At 38.0% G+C, this 17,832-nt stretch overlaps 2 protein-coding genes across 3 annotated transcripts in view; one reads left to right on the top strand and one right to left on the bottom strand.

The window, feature by feature from the left end:
• Nucleotides 1-10: 10 nt before the first annotated feature.
• Nucleotides 11-11,551, top strand: LOC111323465 (serine hydroxymethyltransferase, mitochondrial). Its single transcript, XM_088740189.1, has 16 exons — nucleotides 11-162; nucleotides 1,051-1,230; nucleotides 1,921-2,000; nucleotides 2,763-2,878; nucleotides 3,449-3,533; nucleotides 3,984-4,065; nucleotides 4,769-4,891; nucleotides 5,035-5,103; nucleotides 5,574-5,644; nucleotides 5,814-5,877; nucleotides 6,365-6,466; nucleotides 7,018-7,117; nucleotides 7,404-7,447; nucleotides 7,772-7,883; nucleotides 8,209-8,316; nucleotides 9,288-11,551. The coding sequence occupies exons 1-16, from the start codon at nucleotides 127-129 to the stop codon at nucleotides 9,416-9,418; spliced, it is 1,503 nt and encodes a 500-aa protein (XP_088596315.1). The 5' UTR covers nucleotides 11-126; the 3' UTR covers nucleotides 9,419-11,551.
• Nucleotides 10,446-17,832, bottom strand: part of LOC111323464 (uncharacterized) — a 26,368-nt gene continuing 18,981 nt past the window's right edge. Inside the window, exons 9-16 of one of the 2 annotated variants that reach the window (XM_022926814.2) lie at nucleotides 17,256-17,656; nucleotides 16,511-16,784; nucleotides 16,016-16,166; nucleotides 15,420-15,485; nucleotides 14,373-14,705; nucleotides 13,684-13,825; nucleotides 13,223-13,344; nucleotides 10,446-12,609 (exon numbers count right to left, since the gene is read on the bottom strand). In XM_022926814.2, the coding sequence (XP_022782549.2) occupies nucleotides 12,307-12,609; nucleotides 13,223-13,344; nucleotides 13,684-13,825; nucleotides 14,373-14,705; nucleotides 15,420-15,485; nucleotides 16,016-16,166; nucleotides 16,511-16,784; nucleotides 17,256-17,656 (1,792 nt within the window). In that variant the 3' untranslated portion in view covers nucleotides 10,446-12,306. The remainder of the gene's footprint in view (nucleotides 12,610-13,222; nucleotides 13,345-13,683; nucleotides 13,826-14,372; nucleotides 14,706-15,419; nucleotides 15,486-16,015; nucleotides 16,167-16,510; nucleotides 16,785-17,255; nucleotides 17,657-17,832) is intronic. The other variant, XM_022926815.2, reaches the window with a different exon arrangement.

The raw sequence follows: 17,832 nt of genomic DNA, 5'->3' as shown, positions 1-17,832 counted from the left end.
ACTGACCATTACTACAGCAGGCCCACTTAGTTCTCGTTGGCTTCAGCAAAAATTTCGAGAAACACCACATCTGCGAGCACCATTTATTTATTTTTGTAATTTATTTCTTTATCGTAAGTTTTACCAATGTTTTCCTTGACGCGTAAACTCGGATCGCTGAAGGTAAGTGCATTTTAAAGAATGACTTTATCACGAAATTACTTCGTAGTTATACACGCAAAGAAAATCTTCAGAAGGCCAGTCACTGATTTTCCGAACACCTGAACATCAGGAGACGTATTGCACAATCGTAAAAATCTAATCAAATTGTTGTGATTTAAGGGTGCTCTTGACCAAGGACTCGTGATAATTTAAAAAGAGATTTATTTAATTAAACGTTTTATTTCTGCTTTTTAATTTTGTAAATTTTACACAACAATTGTTTGTGGTGCCAGTTGACCCCCCCTGTCTGTAAAATCACTGATTTAGTTTACTCTTTATCTGAATGAAACGGTTACGCATCAAACAAAATATTGTAGTGCAAATTTAAGAAAAATAAGTTCTCGTTTTCATTTTTTTTGTGTGTGTGTAATGTAAGTTGTTTTTTTGGAAGGAGATTTTAGTGATGAAAAGCCATTTCATACCTCAAGCACCTTATCTTGATTCCTCTAACAGAGTACCTCACTGGGTATCATGTAGGTTGCATTTACTCCCTTATACAAAGCATTTGGGTAAATGGTGACAGAGGGTGTTGTTTTCCAAACTGAAATTTTATTGATTATTATTTGACAGACTCTCAAAGTAAATATTTTTTACCCATTCACGTCCAAGACCTAGATATCAATTCTCTCTGCTGGCTCCCATAGAATTCTTGAAACTTTAGCCACAAGAATTTGGTGTTAAATCTTGCAGTATACCTTCTTTAATAATGTACTTACTTTGCCCAACCTTTCTGCTCAAAGCTGTATTGTTATTGTAAGGAAAACTTCCACTTTGGTACCTCTTGCAAATGAAAAGGTTGGGGAAGCCTTTACATACTTAACATTCAGTTGGTTTTCATTTTATTCACAGCCCTGTTATGATACTCTCCTAAGTAACACAGTGTTGCAATCTCTTTGCCGATCTACTTCAGTGAGGGCCACTATATGGACAGGCCAAGAGAAACTTGAAGATGATGACCCACAAATGTACGACTTGATTCAACAGGAAAAGGATCGTCAAGTTAGGGGACTAGAACTCATTGCCTCAGAGGTTTGAAATGAAAATTCTCTCTTTTTTGTGGGGTCTGCTACCTATGTAGGGAAAAGGAATTAAGGCTGTGATGATGACACTAATGGTGATGATTATTATGAAAACTGTGTTTAGATTTTCAAGAATATTCTAATTTTTTTGTGTGTGATTTATTTCTATAGGTGTCTCTCTTTTGGAAGTTATTAATTGTATACTTATTGTGCAGTGCCATTCAATCATTAATAATCCCTTATGGTTTACTTTTACACTTAATTGCTATTTCTATTTTTGTGTGGGAAATAGTTTCTAGTTTGTTACATAACATATTTCTATAGTAATGTATTTCTATTTGTGGAAAATATTTTCAAAGATGTGAGTGAAGTAATAACCATTCAATTTTTAAGCTGAACAAAGATATTTGAAGTTATGCATAAATAAATTTTTTTTCTGGTTTAGACCATCGATCCTACATGCATATCAGTTTCAATTTGCAATATCAACCTCATAACAGTGATAATGATAATCACTGTATTGAGTATAAGTTCTCCCACTGGCTGCCTGTTGGTGAATAAAATTTCAAAATTGCTTCTCTTGTTGGTTGATAAGCTTAATTGGTTGAGCTCCAACCTACTGTATAGCATGTTTAGAGTGGAGTCCCAGGGTGAACCAACAATCAGTCTTAAAATAATTGGCTTTTATCTTTGGTTATAGAATTTCTGCAGTCGTGCTGCCTTAGAAGCTATGGGATCTTGCTTAAACAACAAGTATTCTGAAGGGTACCCTGGTCAAAGGTGAAATATTTTCTGATCTCGTGTAACAATTTGTCATTAGACTCATATTAAGTAGAACTGTACCCACACAGAATTTAATATGCATAATGATTTCAAGGGTTCAAACAACCATTTCAAAGGGGGTTAGTTTCTAAAGAAACTGTGGTGCTTCATCAGTGGGAGGTACAACAAGATAATTTGGTTTTGTGAATGGAGTCAATAATGTAAATTGGCTGTTAAAAAGAGTTTCAAAGCTGATGTTTTGAGCTTTATCCCTTGGTTGGAGTAAAGGGCTAACACATAACTGTTCATTAGTGAGAATTGACTCAGTATCATTCATTACAAATATTTTAAAGTTATCACTTGCTCACCTGTAATAATTAAGTAGTCATCAGAAATAAAATTGAAGTTGTGGAGAAAAGGACACTGTAATATATCATGCTGACTACACTCTGTTAATCACTAAAAATAATCAACATAACTAGCAGTATTTTGGAGTTTCATGGGACTTCTCAATGTTTAATTCCAAGTGATTTGGCAATTATTTGTAATTTTAACTTCAACTATAGACTGTAATGTCCTAGTGATGATAAAAACTGGCAACTCGGTACATGACTGCAGAGTACAGGTTGCCAAATCATCAACTTGTGTCGTAAATTTCAGTAGTCTCTTGATTAATAAATGTTTTTTCCACTGACTTTGGTGACCAGAATGATCTCAGCAAGGAATGCTGGTTTGTTAACTCTGGAAATCAATACAAAATCTGTGGTTTTCTTTTTACAGATATTATGGAGGAACACAGATAATTGATAAAATTGAACTGCTTGTTCAGAAGAGGGCACTTGAGGCCTTTAATCTGGATCCAAAGGAGTGGGGAGTGAATGTTCAACCATACTCAGGTAAAAACTTCTCAGAGACAGTAGCTGACAGTTATGGTCTTTGAAATCAGGTATATTTTACAAGGCTGAAAGCTTTTTTTATTCTAAGTTGCTATATGGCAAGCTCAAAACAATAAATGGTTGACAGATGCAAAACTAAACTTACCTAGTAACAAAGTTGGAAAGAAAAGTTTGTACAATATTGTAAAATTCTTTTAGCAAAGGTTTCTCCTACTTTAGCGTTAGATCACGGACACTTTGTTATGAAAAGACTACAACTTGCCAGAGGTGCAGAGAAGAAATTTAGTGGCCAAATTTCAGTATGGAGAATCAAATCAAAAAATCAAATCATAATCTTTATTTCTTAAGATAAAATCACATATCCTAAGTTACAACATAAACTCACAAGGGAAACTATTACATGTCATATTTAAAAATTATCCTAAATTTACTAAAAACGTTCTTCAACCTTTGAGTGTGGATTCTAGGGACAGAGACTGACGTATTTCTAAGATTGTATGCATACTGATGTTAAGGTTGATAGTAAAGGGTTAAAATACTTAATATATTATCATGGCAATTTCATTTCAGGGTCGCCTGCTAATTTTGCTGCCTATACTGGTCTTTTGAAGCCCCATGACAGAATAATGGGGCTTGATTTGCCTCATGGGGGACAGTAAGTTAGAACATTTGACTCTAACATATAACTTCTTTTTGCTATTTGAATACATTATCCAGTCATAGGTAAGGAGAATAGATAACTGGATCAATAAGATCAGGGGGGGCATAGTATCTGATCTCAAGAGTTAATAAAGGATCAATTTGAAACTGTATCTCCAACTCCTCCCTATGGTGGCTGTGAAATGTCGCCAAAGCTTCTATTGCACAGGCACAAAGCTAGCACGTATATGGGGTTGTAAGTCTTGAGAGGATATGGAATCTTTGAAAGTAAATACCACATATGAATGGTAACCCTGTTTGTGGTTAACACACACTTAAAGTCACTGTTGAATTTAGTAGCTCAGGTGCCAACCTTCCATTTAAGCTGTAAGCAAGACAGCGATTAAATATTTGTTGATAATTTTGTATGATAGGAAGTATTCCATTGCCTAATCTTTTGTTACAGTTTAACCCATGGCTTCATGACTGATACTAAGAGGATTTCAGCGACATCAATTTACTTTGAGTCAATGCCATACAGGCTTAATGTGAGTAACTCTACGTATATAATAACCAATATTATTATATGGCTGTGTCTCACAAGGACTGGGAACTACCGAATTCTCAAATTTGATTGGCTGAAATCAATATTGAAAGCTTTCTAGATTTTCCCATCTAGACCAACATGTAGACCGGTCTAGAAAAAAAAGGTACAAAGAATATAAAAAGTTGGCATACAAGACACAGCCATATAATAAACATCTTATTAACTGAGCTAGGTCAGTCTGTATGGGAGAATCTTGACCTCGGTCACTGGTACAGACCTCACTGTGTTCGGTCTGTACTGACGACCTCGGTCAAGATTCTCCCATACAGACCTCCCGCTCAGTTACTAAGAACTAAATATTGACCATTGTTACTTTAATCCATGTCATCAAGCAGCCTTTTTAGCTTGTTAAATGCTTTTATTTAAGATTGCTGTTTCAACAGGCCAATCTTTATTTACCATGTCCATTTTTTCTGGATAACAGAGAATTTTTTTTCGTTAATTTTGGTAGCCACTCTTAGGATTTGTAGAAAAACTTAAATTTTGTTAATTTTTTTTTTCAATGTGTCATTACTTCTGGAACTTAAGGTAAAAGCAGTAAAAGAATTGCAAAATGTGTTAGAAAATCTGAGAATTAACTTTGATTCTTTTTTTTTTTTTTTTTTTTATTATTAATTTTGTACCTTTTTTGTGATGTGTTTCAGGAAGACACAGGCTTAATAGACTATGACAAATTAGAAGAGACTGCTCGTCTTTTCCGTCCTAAACTGATTATAGCAGGAGCCAGTGCTTACTCCAGACTTTATGACTATGAGCGAATGAGAAAGGTATGGTTCGAGAAAACTGTACATATAAGAGGTAGGATGGTTCTCTTTTCTAATATAAGTTCAATCTTGTTCAATGTTCAGTAATTGTTAAGAGCTTTTGTAAGGAAATAATTGGTTAATAACTCATTTCTTTTGCTCCTCAGATTGCTGATGAGCATAAAGCAGTTTTACTGGCAGATATGGCTCATATCAGTGGCCTTGTAGCAGCTGGGGTAAGCATTAGTTTGTCAGAAACTATAAAGACACCTTCTATTGTGTGTTTTAAGAAGTCAGAGTCCCTCAAAGACAATGTTTGTTGGAGAGTATGCATCAAATCTTATCTCTTCCAACATCTTTTTTTTTAAGTTATTGTCGTCACCTTGAGACACCGTTTGATGCTACTCTCATCTAAGGATTTAATTAAATGTAACCAGGGAATTACCACTCATAGACCCAACTTTTTGACACTCCTGCCTAGTGCCTTCATCAAAGGTGATCTAATCGTTGCAACAAGAGTTCCTTTTAGATCACCCCTGGTGAAGGCACTATAGACAGGAGTGTCAAAACATTGGGTCAATGAATTGTGATTTCCCGGTTACATTCATTAAATCTTTAACCAGAGTAACATCAAACCATGTCTGATTGTCTACCTGGTTGCTTTGTGAACTTTAACAAGGCTTCACTTTGTTTAAAATTTATGCAGGTGATCCCCAGTCCATTTGATCACTCCCATGTAGTGACATCAACAACTCACAAGACTTTAAGAGCTGTCAGGTACTAATTCAGATTCTCCTTACCTAATTCACAAGTTTTCTTGTTACTAGTTGGGAGAAGTTTACATTCAATTTCTCCTTTAAAAAATGATCATGACAAAAATGATTTAGATGAACCTTTTGAGTCCTTCAACATTATAATGAAATATTTCTTTTGGCTTTATCTTCAGGGCTGGTTTAATATTTTATCGTGTTGGCGTCAAAGGAAAAAACAAGAAAACTGGGAAAGATATCCTTTGTAATCTGTATTGTTTGTTGAATCACTGTGCATGTGAATACAAAAGGAATAAAACAATGGAATATTACTTTCATTGTTAAAATTTTTTCTTTAGGTCACATCAAATTTGTTCTCATCGAGTTTAAGACATTTTTGTTATCCATTAGGGTCACAGAGTTCATTCTTTTATAAGTTTTTTGTCAAGTTAGTTCAAAATTCAGTCTTGGGAAGGAAAAAACCCTTCATTAAACCTGCCAGGCCTTTTCCCTACAGTGCTGTTTTGCCTGAAATCCTGAGGTCACCGACCAGAACTGGGAACTACCCACAGTTCCTTTTTGGTTAGTTGCGTGCACTTTTGCTTTTTCCAACAACCTTTCCCCAAACAGCTGTATAAGAGTGTATCAGCTAAGTTTAACAGAAAAAGCGAGAAATCAGATTAAATTTATGTTAGTGACTTAGGTCTTCCAGAAATATGGTGAAATCCCTGACTTTCCATCAGATATCATGTATGATTTTGACAAGAACATTGACTTTGCAGTGTTTCCATCTCTCCAGGGAGGGCCACACAACCATGCTATCGCTGGAGTGGGTGTGGCACTAAAACAGGTGTGTGACAGCTCATTTGACAAGCATCAATCAAAGCATCCTTTTTGTCATCCTTGTCAGTTTCTGTAATCTACACTGGTTTGCAAATTCTGAGATACAACAAAGTATGCCTCCCCCTTCCAGTGTTGCATTATTCTCTGCTGCAAATTGTGTTTCATACATTGAGTTACATATGTTCATAATTATGTTGCTTGCTTTTGACCGGCACTCATGAATGTTGCTATGGGCCACATGTGCCTGGAACAAATGAGTTTCTTGCAAGTTTCTGTCGGGAAATAAAATAGAGTCATACACTAAGACAAGACTAGTGTAAATTGTAAATCAGCATTTGTGTCATGGTTGCTGGAGGGACAGAAAGATACAAACACTGGAAAGTTACAAACTATGTAGTGAAGTTTTTTTCGGACAATGTAGTCTGATCTTTCTTAAATTGTTCAGGAATACATTTATAAAGTCAAATTGGCAATGTGTTGCAATGCAGTAGAGGCATGAGATAACTAAAGAGTCAATAAATTTATAGTATTTAATTTTTTTTTTGTTTCTTCTTTCAGGCAAAAAGCCCTATGTTTAAAGAATATCAACTTCAGGTTTTAAAGAATGCCAAATCAATGGCTAAAGCTTTGACTGATTTAGGATATTCTATAGTATCAGGTCAGGCTTGGAGAAACCCACTCCTAGATTAGTGTTCTGTGTACAAGATTTTTTTATGGCAGAAAGTACTTCTAGAAAGTATGTCTAGTCTTGTGATTAGCTTGTTATGTACCCCAACATAACTTCCTGGCAGGTGAAGTCAAGCTGTAGCCTATCTACTGTTAGTTGTCCCATGAAAACATATTAACATAACATAAACATAATAAATAACGTAATAAATTATTTTTTTGGCAATAGCAATTCATTTAATGTTAGACATGTACTCGTTTTGTTGTTTCATTGACAGGTGGTACAGACAATCATCTTCTTCTACTTGATCTTAGACCAAGGGTGAGCACCAGTGTCTACCGTAGTCTCTGAGCAGGCTCTCGTCATTATTAGCATTGCAGGACACATGTTTTTTTTTTTTTTTTGCCGCAATTGGAAGTAATGTCGTAATCTGATTGGCCAATTTGCCACTGTCAACAAGAGTACAGACAATGCTGCTTGTGCCGATACGTCATGTAACAAATAGAGAAAGCCTGAGCCCCACTGATTGTGTAAAACTGTGGTTTGGGTTATACCTTGTTTAAATATAACTGGCCCTTACAGTGTTAAATTCAACTTTTTAAAAGAAGGGCTGATCGAAATTGATGTTGCTATTTTGTTCATTAGGGTATTGATGGAGCTCGTGTGGAGAAAGTTCTAGAAATGGCATCAATCACTGCAAACAAAAATACCTGCCCTGGGGACAAGAGTGCCTTGAAACCTGGAGGACTAAGATTAGGTACAGCAATTGTTTCTTTAATTTTGACCTTGATCCGGCCATCAGTGATCACTTTTCCTGACCCCATTCCGCCATTGCCTTCTAGAGCTCTAAATCAAACTTGGCTGGCAAGATAAACAATGGCAAACTTGTAACTGTTATGTTAACTTGTCCTAATAGGACGCCTGCACTGCAAGCTACCCCATCGATGATAGTCATGTACCATTAAAAAGTATACCCAGTTGATGGTTTGGTGTATTCTCACTATCTACATGGTCAGATTTGTGTAGTTTTGATTATGAGAAAGTACCTTGAAATGTAAGATTGAATGTTCTTTTCTTGACAGGAGCACCTGCCCTTACTTCCCGTAACTTCAAAGAAGAGGACTTTGTGAAGGTTGTGGAGTATTTGGACCGAGGAGTGAATATAGCAGTAGAGGCACAAAGTGCAACAGGTGGGGTTTCAATTTGGGCTAAGGTATAAAACATTTGCCAGGCTGTCAACAGGTCCTGTTGTTGGACAAAAAACACTTTACTTTCACGGTGCCTCTCTCCATTCATGAGTATCAATGGGTACCAGCAAACTGTCAGATGCCATCCCTTCCAGGAAGGAGTTACTGTAGAAATTCTCCTAGTCGCTTAATGCTAAGGAAATTGGGATGAGGTCCTGCTGGGTGGGCAGGCAGTAGATTTTATTGCAGAAACATGGAGTTTGAGTTGTTTGCTTAGTTGATTTTCTATTCTGTTGCTTTGAGGTGTTGTTTTCCTTGCTGCTTTTCTCATTGCAGAGCAACTTCCAATAACTTTGTACACCCCTTAAATATTTTTGAAAATTAATTTTCTTCTTAAAAACTTTGGAAATAGGAAAATGCCTTTGATGACAATTGGTTTTCAAAGCCAGTTCCTTATTATTTTTGCAAATTTCACTAAATTTTAAACCTCGCACACTTGAGCGCTCACATACCTTTGTCATCATTCAGCTCTGTGCCACTTGACTTGGTACAAACTTTACCTTCTTGACCCCAACCCAGACTTAACATTCAAATGGGATTCAAACTTTTCAGAACAGAAGAGGTCTTGCAGGGTATCAATATAATCTTTTACTATAATTGTTAATGAGTGTTAAAGGCTGCTACTCGGATGCCATGCCACAGTAATGAGGTTTATTGTCAATGACTGTTTTTATTAACTTCTGTGTGTAGAATTATGTAATGCATATACACACAGTTTTGTGTACATTATGCAAGTGGCTCTCAATTTTTTCAAATTGAGACAACTTTTAACTGTAATGACATTTAATGTTCTCAATAACACTCAAATTGCTGCTGATTTTCACATAACTGTTTGTCCATTCACAACACAGTAACTCCGTAAGCTTCATGCCAAGTAGTTAAACCTTTGACAGTTTATTTCTCTATTTCTGAAGGTGATGCCATGAAGGACTTCCTTTCACACATTGAATCAAACCCAGAAACAAAGGCAAAAATTGACTCTCTCAGGGCAAATGTGGAGAGTTTTGCAAGAGGTTTCACAATGCCTGGATTTGAAAGTCGCTGATTTGAGAGGCAATTGATAACAAGAATGAGTAATGATCTCTAATCTTTCAGGATCAGAACTTTCGTTCAGTGAAGAGCTTGCTGAAATGAGGTAATTTGCTATTTCTGAAATTGTTGCTGAAAGAAACGAATTCTCCATTGAGATCCTAATGAATCTTTGATGACTGGCCCAGAGAACTTGGTAATACTGCATTGCACTTGTCAGCTTTTTTCATTAAGTTAAGGGGAAGTCTAGCAGCTTGAAGAACTTGGAAGGCCAAATAATATGCATACGAATACATCTTAAGATAATTCTCTTTAAAAAGTTTTGGTTGGTTTTATCCAAAGATAGGGGAGTGAAATTTTATCTATGAAAGGATGACTTGGGAACTCATCCTGCCTTATAAGCAATATTTTTACCAAAGCAGTGGCATCCTGATATTGTCTATGAAGTGAAAACTACCAGGTGCTTGTACACAAGTAGTGTGGGAAAGTTATGAGGAGTTTTTCTCGAAGAAAGAGTCATTAAACAAGTTAGTGCCAAATTCTTGCCAATTTGGTAATGTTGCTTTTTGCTTCATCAGAATTGGTAACATTTGGGAATACCTTAGATTTATCATTCATTAGAGGGCATGCAAAACGTTTGAAAAGTATGACAGATATCTATAAACACAACATATTTCAGTCTATTATACAGCTTTACCTGAATTTGTAATAAAATATTGGAATTATGCATTTGTCTACCTTCCTCACTTTTGCCCAGTGGGGAAGGTTGGGTATAGTTTACCTGTTTTTAGTGAGGTGGTCAGGTAGGGATTGTTTTACATCTCCTGAAACTTAGAATGGTTTCCTAATCAGTAGCAGTTGGAGGAATGGTAAAGGACTGTTGCTGACCAGTTTGTGACCTTCTGAATTTTACAAAATTGCCCTGTTATTGACATTGTGGTCGATTGTTGAGAGAGATCCCAAAAAACACCACAACTCCTAAGAATTACATTATTTAATTACTAAATGCAAACTTGAGAATGGGATAGACTTATGGAATGGAATTAACTTGTGAAATGGTTTTATTTTTGCTTTATTGAATGGAAATTATTTCACCCTACCTGTCTTAACTCAGCTAAATGTATTCTATTCAAAGCCTTTACTTCTAAAGACAACGTGCTTAATTGATACAAAAATGAATATAAATCTTAAAATGCTTGTGACATATTTTTATGTGGAACAGCAAATGGCCCTGATTAATAAAAAACAACTGGGAATTCTACGCTTACATCAATGCAAAAGTGTGATTTTGTTGCAATTTTTCAGTAAAAATATGATTTGATCAAACTTCTGTTACCTCTAACTTTAATGAATTCTTTTATTCCTCTGATCTCAATAAACACAATAATTCTTAAAACTCGTGCAAGCTATTGCAAAGAATTTGCAGCTAAGCCTTTAATCAGAGATCAAACTTTGATGGTCATGTTTTGCTGAAATGATAGCTGGTTATGTTATCAAAGCTAGCCTCTGTGAAACAGTGAAACAGTTTGATCATGTGAAATATATCACTTTTGACTTAATCTCCTATAGAACAAAAGGAATCATTAAGGATATGATTTTCATGAAAGCTAATAAGGGTAAAGTTACTGTTTTATAAGTAAAGTTTAAAGTCATTACAGTTTCCTGTATGAGAGTGGTCCCTGTCTCAAAATCATTACCAATGCCTCTAAAAGATCTTTTAAATTATAAAAAATAAAACAAAAATGTATTATAAAACATACAAAAATAGAAGATAAAAATGTCAAGCTAGAACAGAAGTTATTCCACAGATTGCAACACAGGCTTGTTTGATTACCGGTAATCGGCACTTTTCCAAATTGTATTGAATTTTTGTTACAATTTTTGCTTTAAAAGGCACTGGAAAAGTCAACGACTAAAGAATATTCTGCAAGGCAAGCTACCCACAGATTATTGTGAGAAAAATTGCCAATAAGATGAGAATTTAAATTTTTTTTATGTAAAACCAAAGCTTCTTCCAAAAACAAAAGCAAGGCACTTGTTTAGCTTTTCTAGATTAAATAGGCATTGGTTTAGTTTTACCTTTGGTAATTGTCCTTTTTTCGGTTCAAACTTATTAGATTTATTTCACATCACCACCCTCCCCCCCCCCCCCCCCAAAAAAAAAGGAATTGAAAGTTGGGATAGAATCGTACCACCATTCACACCATGGCACACGGACTTTTAACAGACCTCAGCAGGGGTGGGTGGTGGTGCCTTTCTGCCCAAATTTCCTTACTTTCAACACTACAGATGTGACGAATTTAGAAAATGTATTGTTACTTATTTAAGTACGATGAGATGCCAAATTTTGTTGTTATAAATATTTCCCCTTTATGGGAGTTTTTTTTTTTTCTATTTTTTTAAATACCAGACTTTGGGAGATTCGCCTCCACCCCCGCCTTGCGCCCCATGCGCGTTTCATGAGAGACCGAAAGGAGACTGAAGCGAATTTTGATTAAAAATAAATGAAGTTAAGGCGTTTTGCCTCTTAGCTTGTATCTATACGCCTAAAACTTTAATTAGATACAACAGGATATGTAAGATACAGCAAGAAGAAAACTAGGGATTGATTTGTTGCACTCCTTCCCAAAAATTCCTTGAAACCATTTCATAGTTTAAATAACTGATATTATATACCTAAATTAACACCAACTCCTCGGAGAAATGGAACTATGCGAGATTCTGGTCACATGTTTACATTCCACCAAACACGTGCCCAGGGCGATCTAACTCTACAGCCGTACTCCAAATATTTGCCATCTCCGCAACCTATCCAGTGCCCATTCTCTCTCTAGTGTTCGGAACTTGTGTCCCGTACGAATACTTGCACATTTTCACTAAGCGAACGTTTTCAAAACTCTACTTTCATGCCGGTTGCCCAAAAAGTTGGACACGATTATTTCGAAAGTCTGCAACAATTATATTTCCTTCCGGCGTCAAAGCGAGGCCATGGGGGTCGTTCAGTTGACCGTCACCATCCCCCTTAGTACCAAATTTCGTGACAAAACGTCCCTCACTGGAAAAGACTTGAATCCGATGATTGTCTCGGTCGGCGACAATAATGTTTCCGTCATGACCCACTGCTACCCCAGTGGGGCGCATTAACTCCCCGTCCTGACTCCCCTTGCGGCCGAAATTGAACATGAAACGACCACGTGGATCAAATACCTGAATGAAAAGGGATGATATTCAAATTATTTCCTCATATATTAGCCAAAGTCTACTTGTAAGACAGGGCGTGTCGTTGGAGAAAAAAAACAAAACAAAACAAAAGCGGTCACAGCGACCAATCAGAACAAAGCAAAGAATTGCAGGGAGCCAGGGAGAACTCAAAGTTAAAACCGCCTAAAGCGCGGGAAAACAAGAGTGTCGTGATTGGTTGTGATTGGTTGAGAGGGTGGTGCGAGTTTTCTGGACCAATCACAAAGCGAAGCAAGGCAAAACCAATGCAATCCCATATAACTTTCAACACTCACTTGAAAATTGCTTGATCAAGCGTCATCCATTTATTACGTTTGAAACTGGCACCTACTACTTAATTTTTTCTTCACTATCCTCAGATTTTTCCTCAACATGACAGTCCTGCCCCCGGGACGGGGCTAAATTTAAATTACTCGCGTAGGAGCGCCTTTCTTTCCTCGCGGTTGTGCTACTGTAAGTTTGGTTATGCTACTGTTTGCATAATAGGGATATGATTGCAAAGATCTCGAATTAATGCATGATGTGTAGAATTATTTGACCAGAGTCTTTAAATTAACCTATGAATGACGGCATAACGTACCTGAATACGGTGGCTGTGCATGTCCGACACAATGATGTGACCCTGAGAATTCACCGCAACGTAGCATGGGTAATTCAGTTCGCCATTGCCGTCTCCAAAAGAACCAAACTTGAAAGACTGACCTGAAGACAGACATTTCATTTTTTTAACAAATTCGTAATTATAAACACGCGAACCGCGAAAATTGACTTAAATGCAAGAAATGAAAATACAGATCACATACTGAAGTATGAATTAAGGAAAATATTGTTGAGAGGCAGGCGGGACAGATTTCAGTTTAACATTTTTCAGACGAGTGGAGGCCGGAGGGAATCACACGCGCCCCGTCTCGCGCGTAACGTGCCCATCGTGCTTGCCTCGCGACCTCGCGCTTTTTCTCTTCTCCTTCACAAAGCGAAAAAAGGCGCTTGCAGCGCCCTGTCCCGCGCAAGGTGTAAGAAGTCAATTTAAGCATTGCTAACCTGTATCCAGTGAGATGACGTGAATACAGCGATTTGCTGAGTCAGCAACAATGATTCTTCTATTAGCATCTACTGCTAGTGTGGAGGCCTTAAGGTCTGGAACGGAGAATTTATGAAGGAACATTCCATCTCGATCAAATATCTACAAAGGTAAAAATAGGTAGGAACTGAGAAAAAAAATTGAGAGCCCAACTACAGGGACACCATCGGCCAATCAGAGAAAAAAAAAACATATCTCTAGGAGCCAATCAGCACTCAAAGTATGAACACGTAAACATGGTCTGATAAAGCGTAGGTGAGATGCGTTAGTCATATCTGCTTCTCATTAGTTGAGAAGGTGACGCGAATTTTTTGGACCAAGTACAGGACCTATGGACGCAAAACTGACTACTGTGCGAGAAAAAAATGAATTAATCGAGTGCATTAAGTTGTCAAAATGTATTTCAATGCCGTTAACTGTTTTGGGAGGAAATTTTTTTTGAAGATTAAAATCTGGACAGGCCACTCGAATCAATTTTATGCCTTTTCTTCTTTTCCCCTAAATGAAGGGAATCGGAACGAGCTCATCACCTTTAATACAAGTGCAATTTAAACAATCAGAGAGCGAAAATCGAATCGAAATTGCTGTTGTTGTTTTAGCTCATACCACGTATGTTTATATTCCACGTTACAATTCAATCATTTCTTGCCTGCATTCTGCTGCCCAGTCTTTCGCAGACAACAATCCTCCCATCAGGATCCACCCCTACCCCAGTGGGACATTGGAACTGTCCACTACCCTCCCCTTTGCGTCCAAACTGGAACATGAATCCGCCATTTTGATTGAAAACTTGCACTCTGTGGTTGTGGCAGTCTGTGATGATGATGCGCCCTTCGTCGTCAACAGCAACGCCAAATATCCCGTTGAATTCTCCAATTTCCGTTCCTTTTTTGCCAAACTTGAGATACGACTCCCCGCTGTTGACAACATTGACTTTGAAAGGACTACCTTGAATGTGCTTGTCTCGGACAGTCACGGACACCTAAGAGGGAGAGAAATTCTCAACGTCAAAACCCTTCTAAAATTTAATTTGTGCGAGTAACTGTTACTTTCTTTTCGTACATAACACTCAATATAATTTGCGCGTCCGCACAGCAAGTGATTTCTGATTCAGAGGGGCCTCGGCACCAGATAAGTGGCCATGTTATCACTGAGCCAGTTTCAGTTGATTGTTAAAAAAATTCCTCTTTTCAGCACTCAGGGAAAAAAAATACAAAACAGTATCGAGAATATGCATGATGATGTTAGACTGGAAAGGGTTAATATCGACGGAGGTGAAAAGAAAGGAAACAATCAAGCGTGCCGAGAGTAAACATCTTTTTTTTCTTTTTCAACAGCTTTACTGGGTATGACACATAGAAGTCATAGATGCAATAAGGTTGTAGCAAACAGGACAAGAACAAGGACATAAACCCATGCGTGGGACAAGGACAAGGACCCATGCGTGGCGTCGCCCTTTAGAGATGCACTGTGAGAGTACAACTTCGTCCCAGGGTCTCTCGTCTTCCGCCCCCCTCGCTCCAGGAGGCGGGACGATGAGAGATCCTGGGAACGAGGTTGTGTGAGAGTAAAGTGGCTTGCCGAAGAACACAACGCATTGACCAGGCCAGGTCTCGTGGCCGGGCGTCTCGATGCAAGCTCCAGTGTACTGACCATTACGCAAGTGCACCTCCCACTATGTTCTTAATAAATTCACCTTGTGCATTCCAACATTAAAAGGACTGTAACTGACTCCGTAAGAACCATTTCTGTGGTCCTCAACCTGCAAAAAATTGGGCAACACATCCTCAAAAACTACCATTTTGAAAGCGCGAGCCTTACTCGCGTTTTTATTTAGCGCCTGCCACTCAGCCAAAATCTGTCTACCGCACAAATAAGTTTTTAAGCCCTGTCATGTTGGTCACGCAACCCTTTTCGCTGCTGTACTGCAACGGGGTAGTGCTGCGTGACATTCCGAATGACAGGCTAAAAAGAAGCAAAGACAACAACAACACAACATCCACTACAATAATACCTAATTGTGACACCACAGTGATTGCTAATGTGAAACAAAAAAAAGGTGCAAAAAACAAAATCACGGTGCGATCAAAAAGTGAGATTGAACATAAAACATTTACGCCTCGGCGCGGCTGTTGTCTGGATTGTCATGCAATGTTTCTCCCCAAACGTTGCGTGACAACCAAAACAACGACCACGGAGGAGTCACGTCATGAAAGAAAGACAGTTAGTAATTATTCTGCGCATGAATTATTACAGTGCATGCCACACGTGAATCTCAAATGAAATGCTAACATTTTGTGAGTTGTAGCGAGAGAGCGCATGTGAAGAGCCTGGGGAGGAGCCAAGCGGTCTTACTTCGGCAGGCACGGTTCTTCCATCTGACGTGTACACATCAACCATTACATCCTCACCGCCACCAGTACACTGGGCCCCACTGTGATCACTAAAAATATCACAACGAGGTTAAAGCACTAGAGCACATTAGCACTAGAGCCCTTTGTAGCTGAATTTCGTGAAACCAATATTAAAGTTCGCGGAAAGGTCAATCAGGAAATGCTTTTTATGAGAATTCATAGACAAGAACACAAGATTAGGCAGGGATAAAATCAAAGTGGCTAGTTTTATCTACCATGCGCACGTAAATTAAAACTGATTGAAATTGACCAAAGTTTTAAAGAAAAAGTTGCCTGTCATAAATCTTCTGAAATAACTATGAGGCCTAACCAGCATCGATACCATGAGCAAATTTACTTCTTGGATTTGATTTCAATGATAAACTTTTCTTACCGCGTAAGAACTGTAAATTTTGATCTCCTTCCCTTCGTTGCATTCTTCATGTCATCGGCTACCGTACAATTGGTGGGGAAGGCGTTACTCGTTTTAATCTGCCCAAGGTTCTCAAGTGCCTTCAGAACTTCATCCTGGTTGGCCACAAAGTAGATGACGTCGTTTTCTTCGGGCTCTCCTTGAAACTTGGTGGAGATGAGGTCATTTAGTCTGTCACAAAGCTGTTTCTTTATGACAAGGATTTCCACAGAGTTTCCATGCCTCAAAACTTCCTCTAAAAGACGTAAAATGTCTTTCCTTTAGAAAAAGTTGAGTAAAACCCAAGTCGAATGTCAAAACAAAACTCCTGCCCGCAAAACCCGCTAGTGGAGCTCCATACCTAAGAAAATGCGGTAACCAATCAAGCCAAGGAAAACTAGTCGACGTGTAATTTGTTTGGTCGGTAAAACTGTATTTTTCGAAGGCGGCAAGTCTCTCTGCGGTCACAATTTCTAAAAAAAACACAACTTGTGGGTAACCAAACTAAAATGTGGGGCAGTAAAACTTAACCAGCCACGGCTCCGCTTCTAGGCTTCCATAAATGTACCCGTCAAATCAGAAAGTCCCATAATTTTGATTTTAAGAAGTTTTAAAGTATTTAGTCTTGCCCAATCCAATTGCAATGTACGTTATTTTGTGCCAGTGAGATGAACATGGTTCATCTTCAGCCGTGAATACGCCTTGCAGACCTGTGAAACACACTTACCTGTAAAGTTGCAGGTAGTTGTAAGACGTTTTAATTCATTTTCCAATCTTTCCTGTTGTAATCCCAGGACTTTTGATTTTCTTTGTACCATAGTCTCTACTTCAGCCATCATTCCTTTTTCGCGATCTTGTAGAGCTTTTAAAATACGAGGAAAGCATTTCTGAATCTCAGACTTTGCCACTTCCGCCCGGGCCTCGAGTCGGCATGTGACTTCCTCCACGTCTTTGGTAGATTGCGTGACAATTGGGACCTTCCTTTTGAGTTTCTCTGCCAGCTGAGAAATGTTTTGAGTCTGCTTGTCGATGGTATCAGTCAACTGGGTGTATTTGTGACGTTCCGTCGAGTGAGAAGTCATGGTGCACTCGCGACAAATAGCTTGTTCGCAGCTCTCGCAGTAGTACCTGTAAAAACGGGACCAGCGGTCAGCAGTGAACTTTGTTTGTTTAAGAGCTCTCCTATAAGGCAGTTACTTAAAGGGCACAACCTGACCAATCCGATTAAAGAAAAACATTAGTGAATTCCTTCTAAACTCTTTGCCACCTTGGCTTGCATTGCTCGTTCTAATAATGTGATTGGC

Source organism: Stylophora pistillata, chromosome 12 (assembly GCF_964205215.1).
Source record: "Stylophora pistillata chromosome 12, jaStyPist1.2, whole genome shotgun sequence".
Classification (NCBI taxonomy): Eukaryota; Metazoa; Cnidaria; class Anthozoa; order Scleractinia; family Pocilloporidae; genus Stylophora; species Stylophora pistillata.
This window is presented reverse-complemented; position numbering and strand designations above follow the sequence as displayed.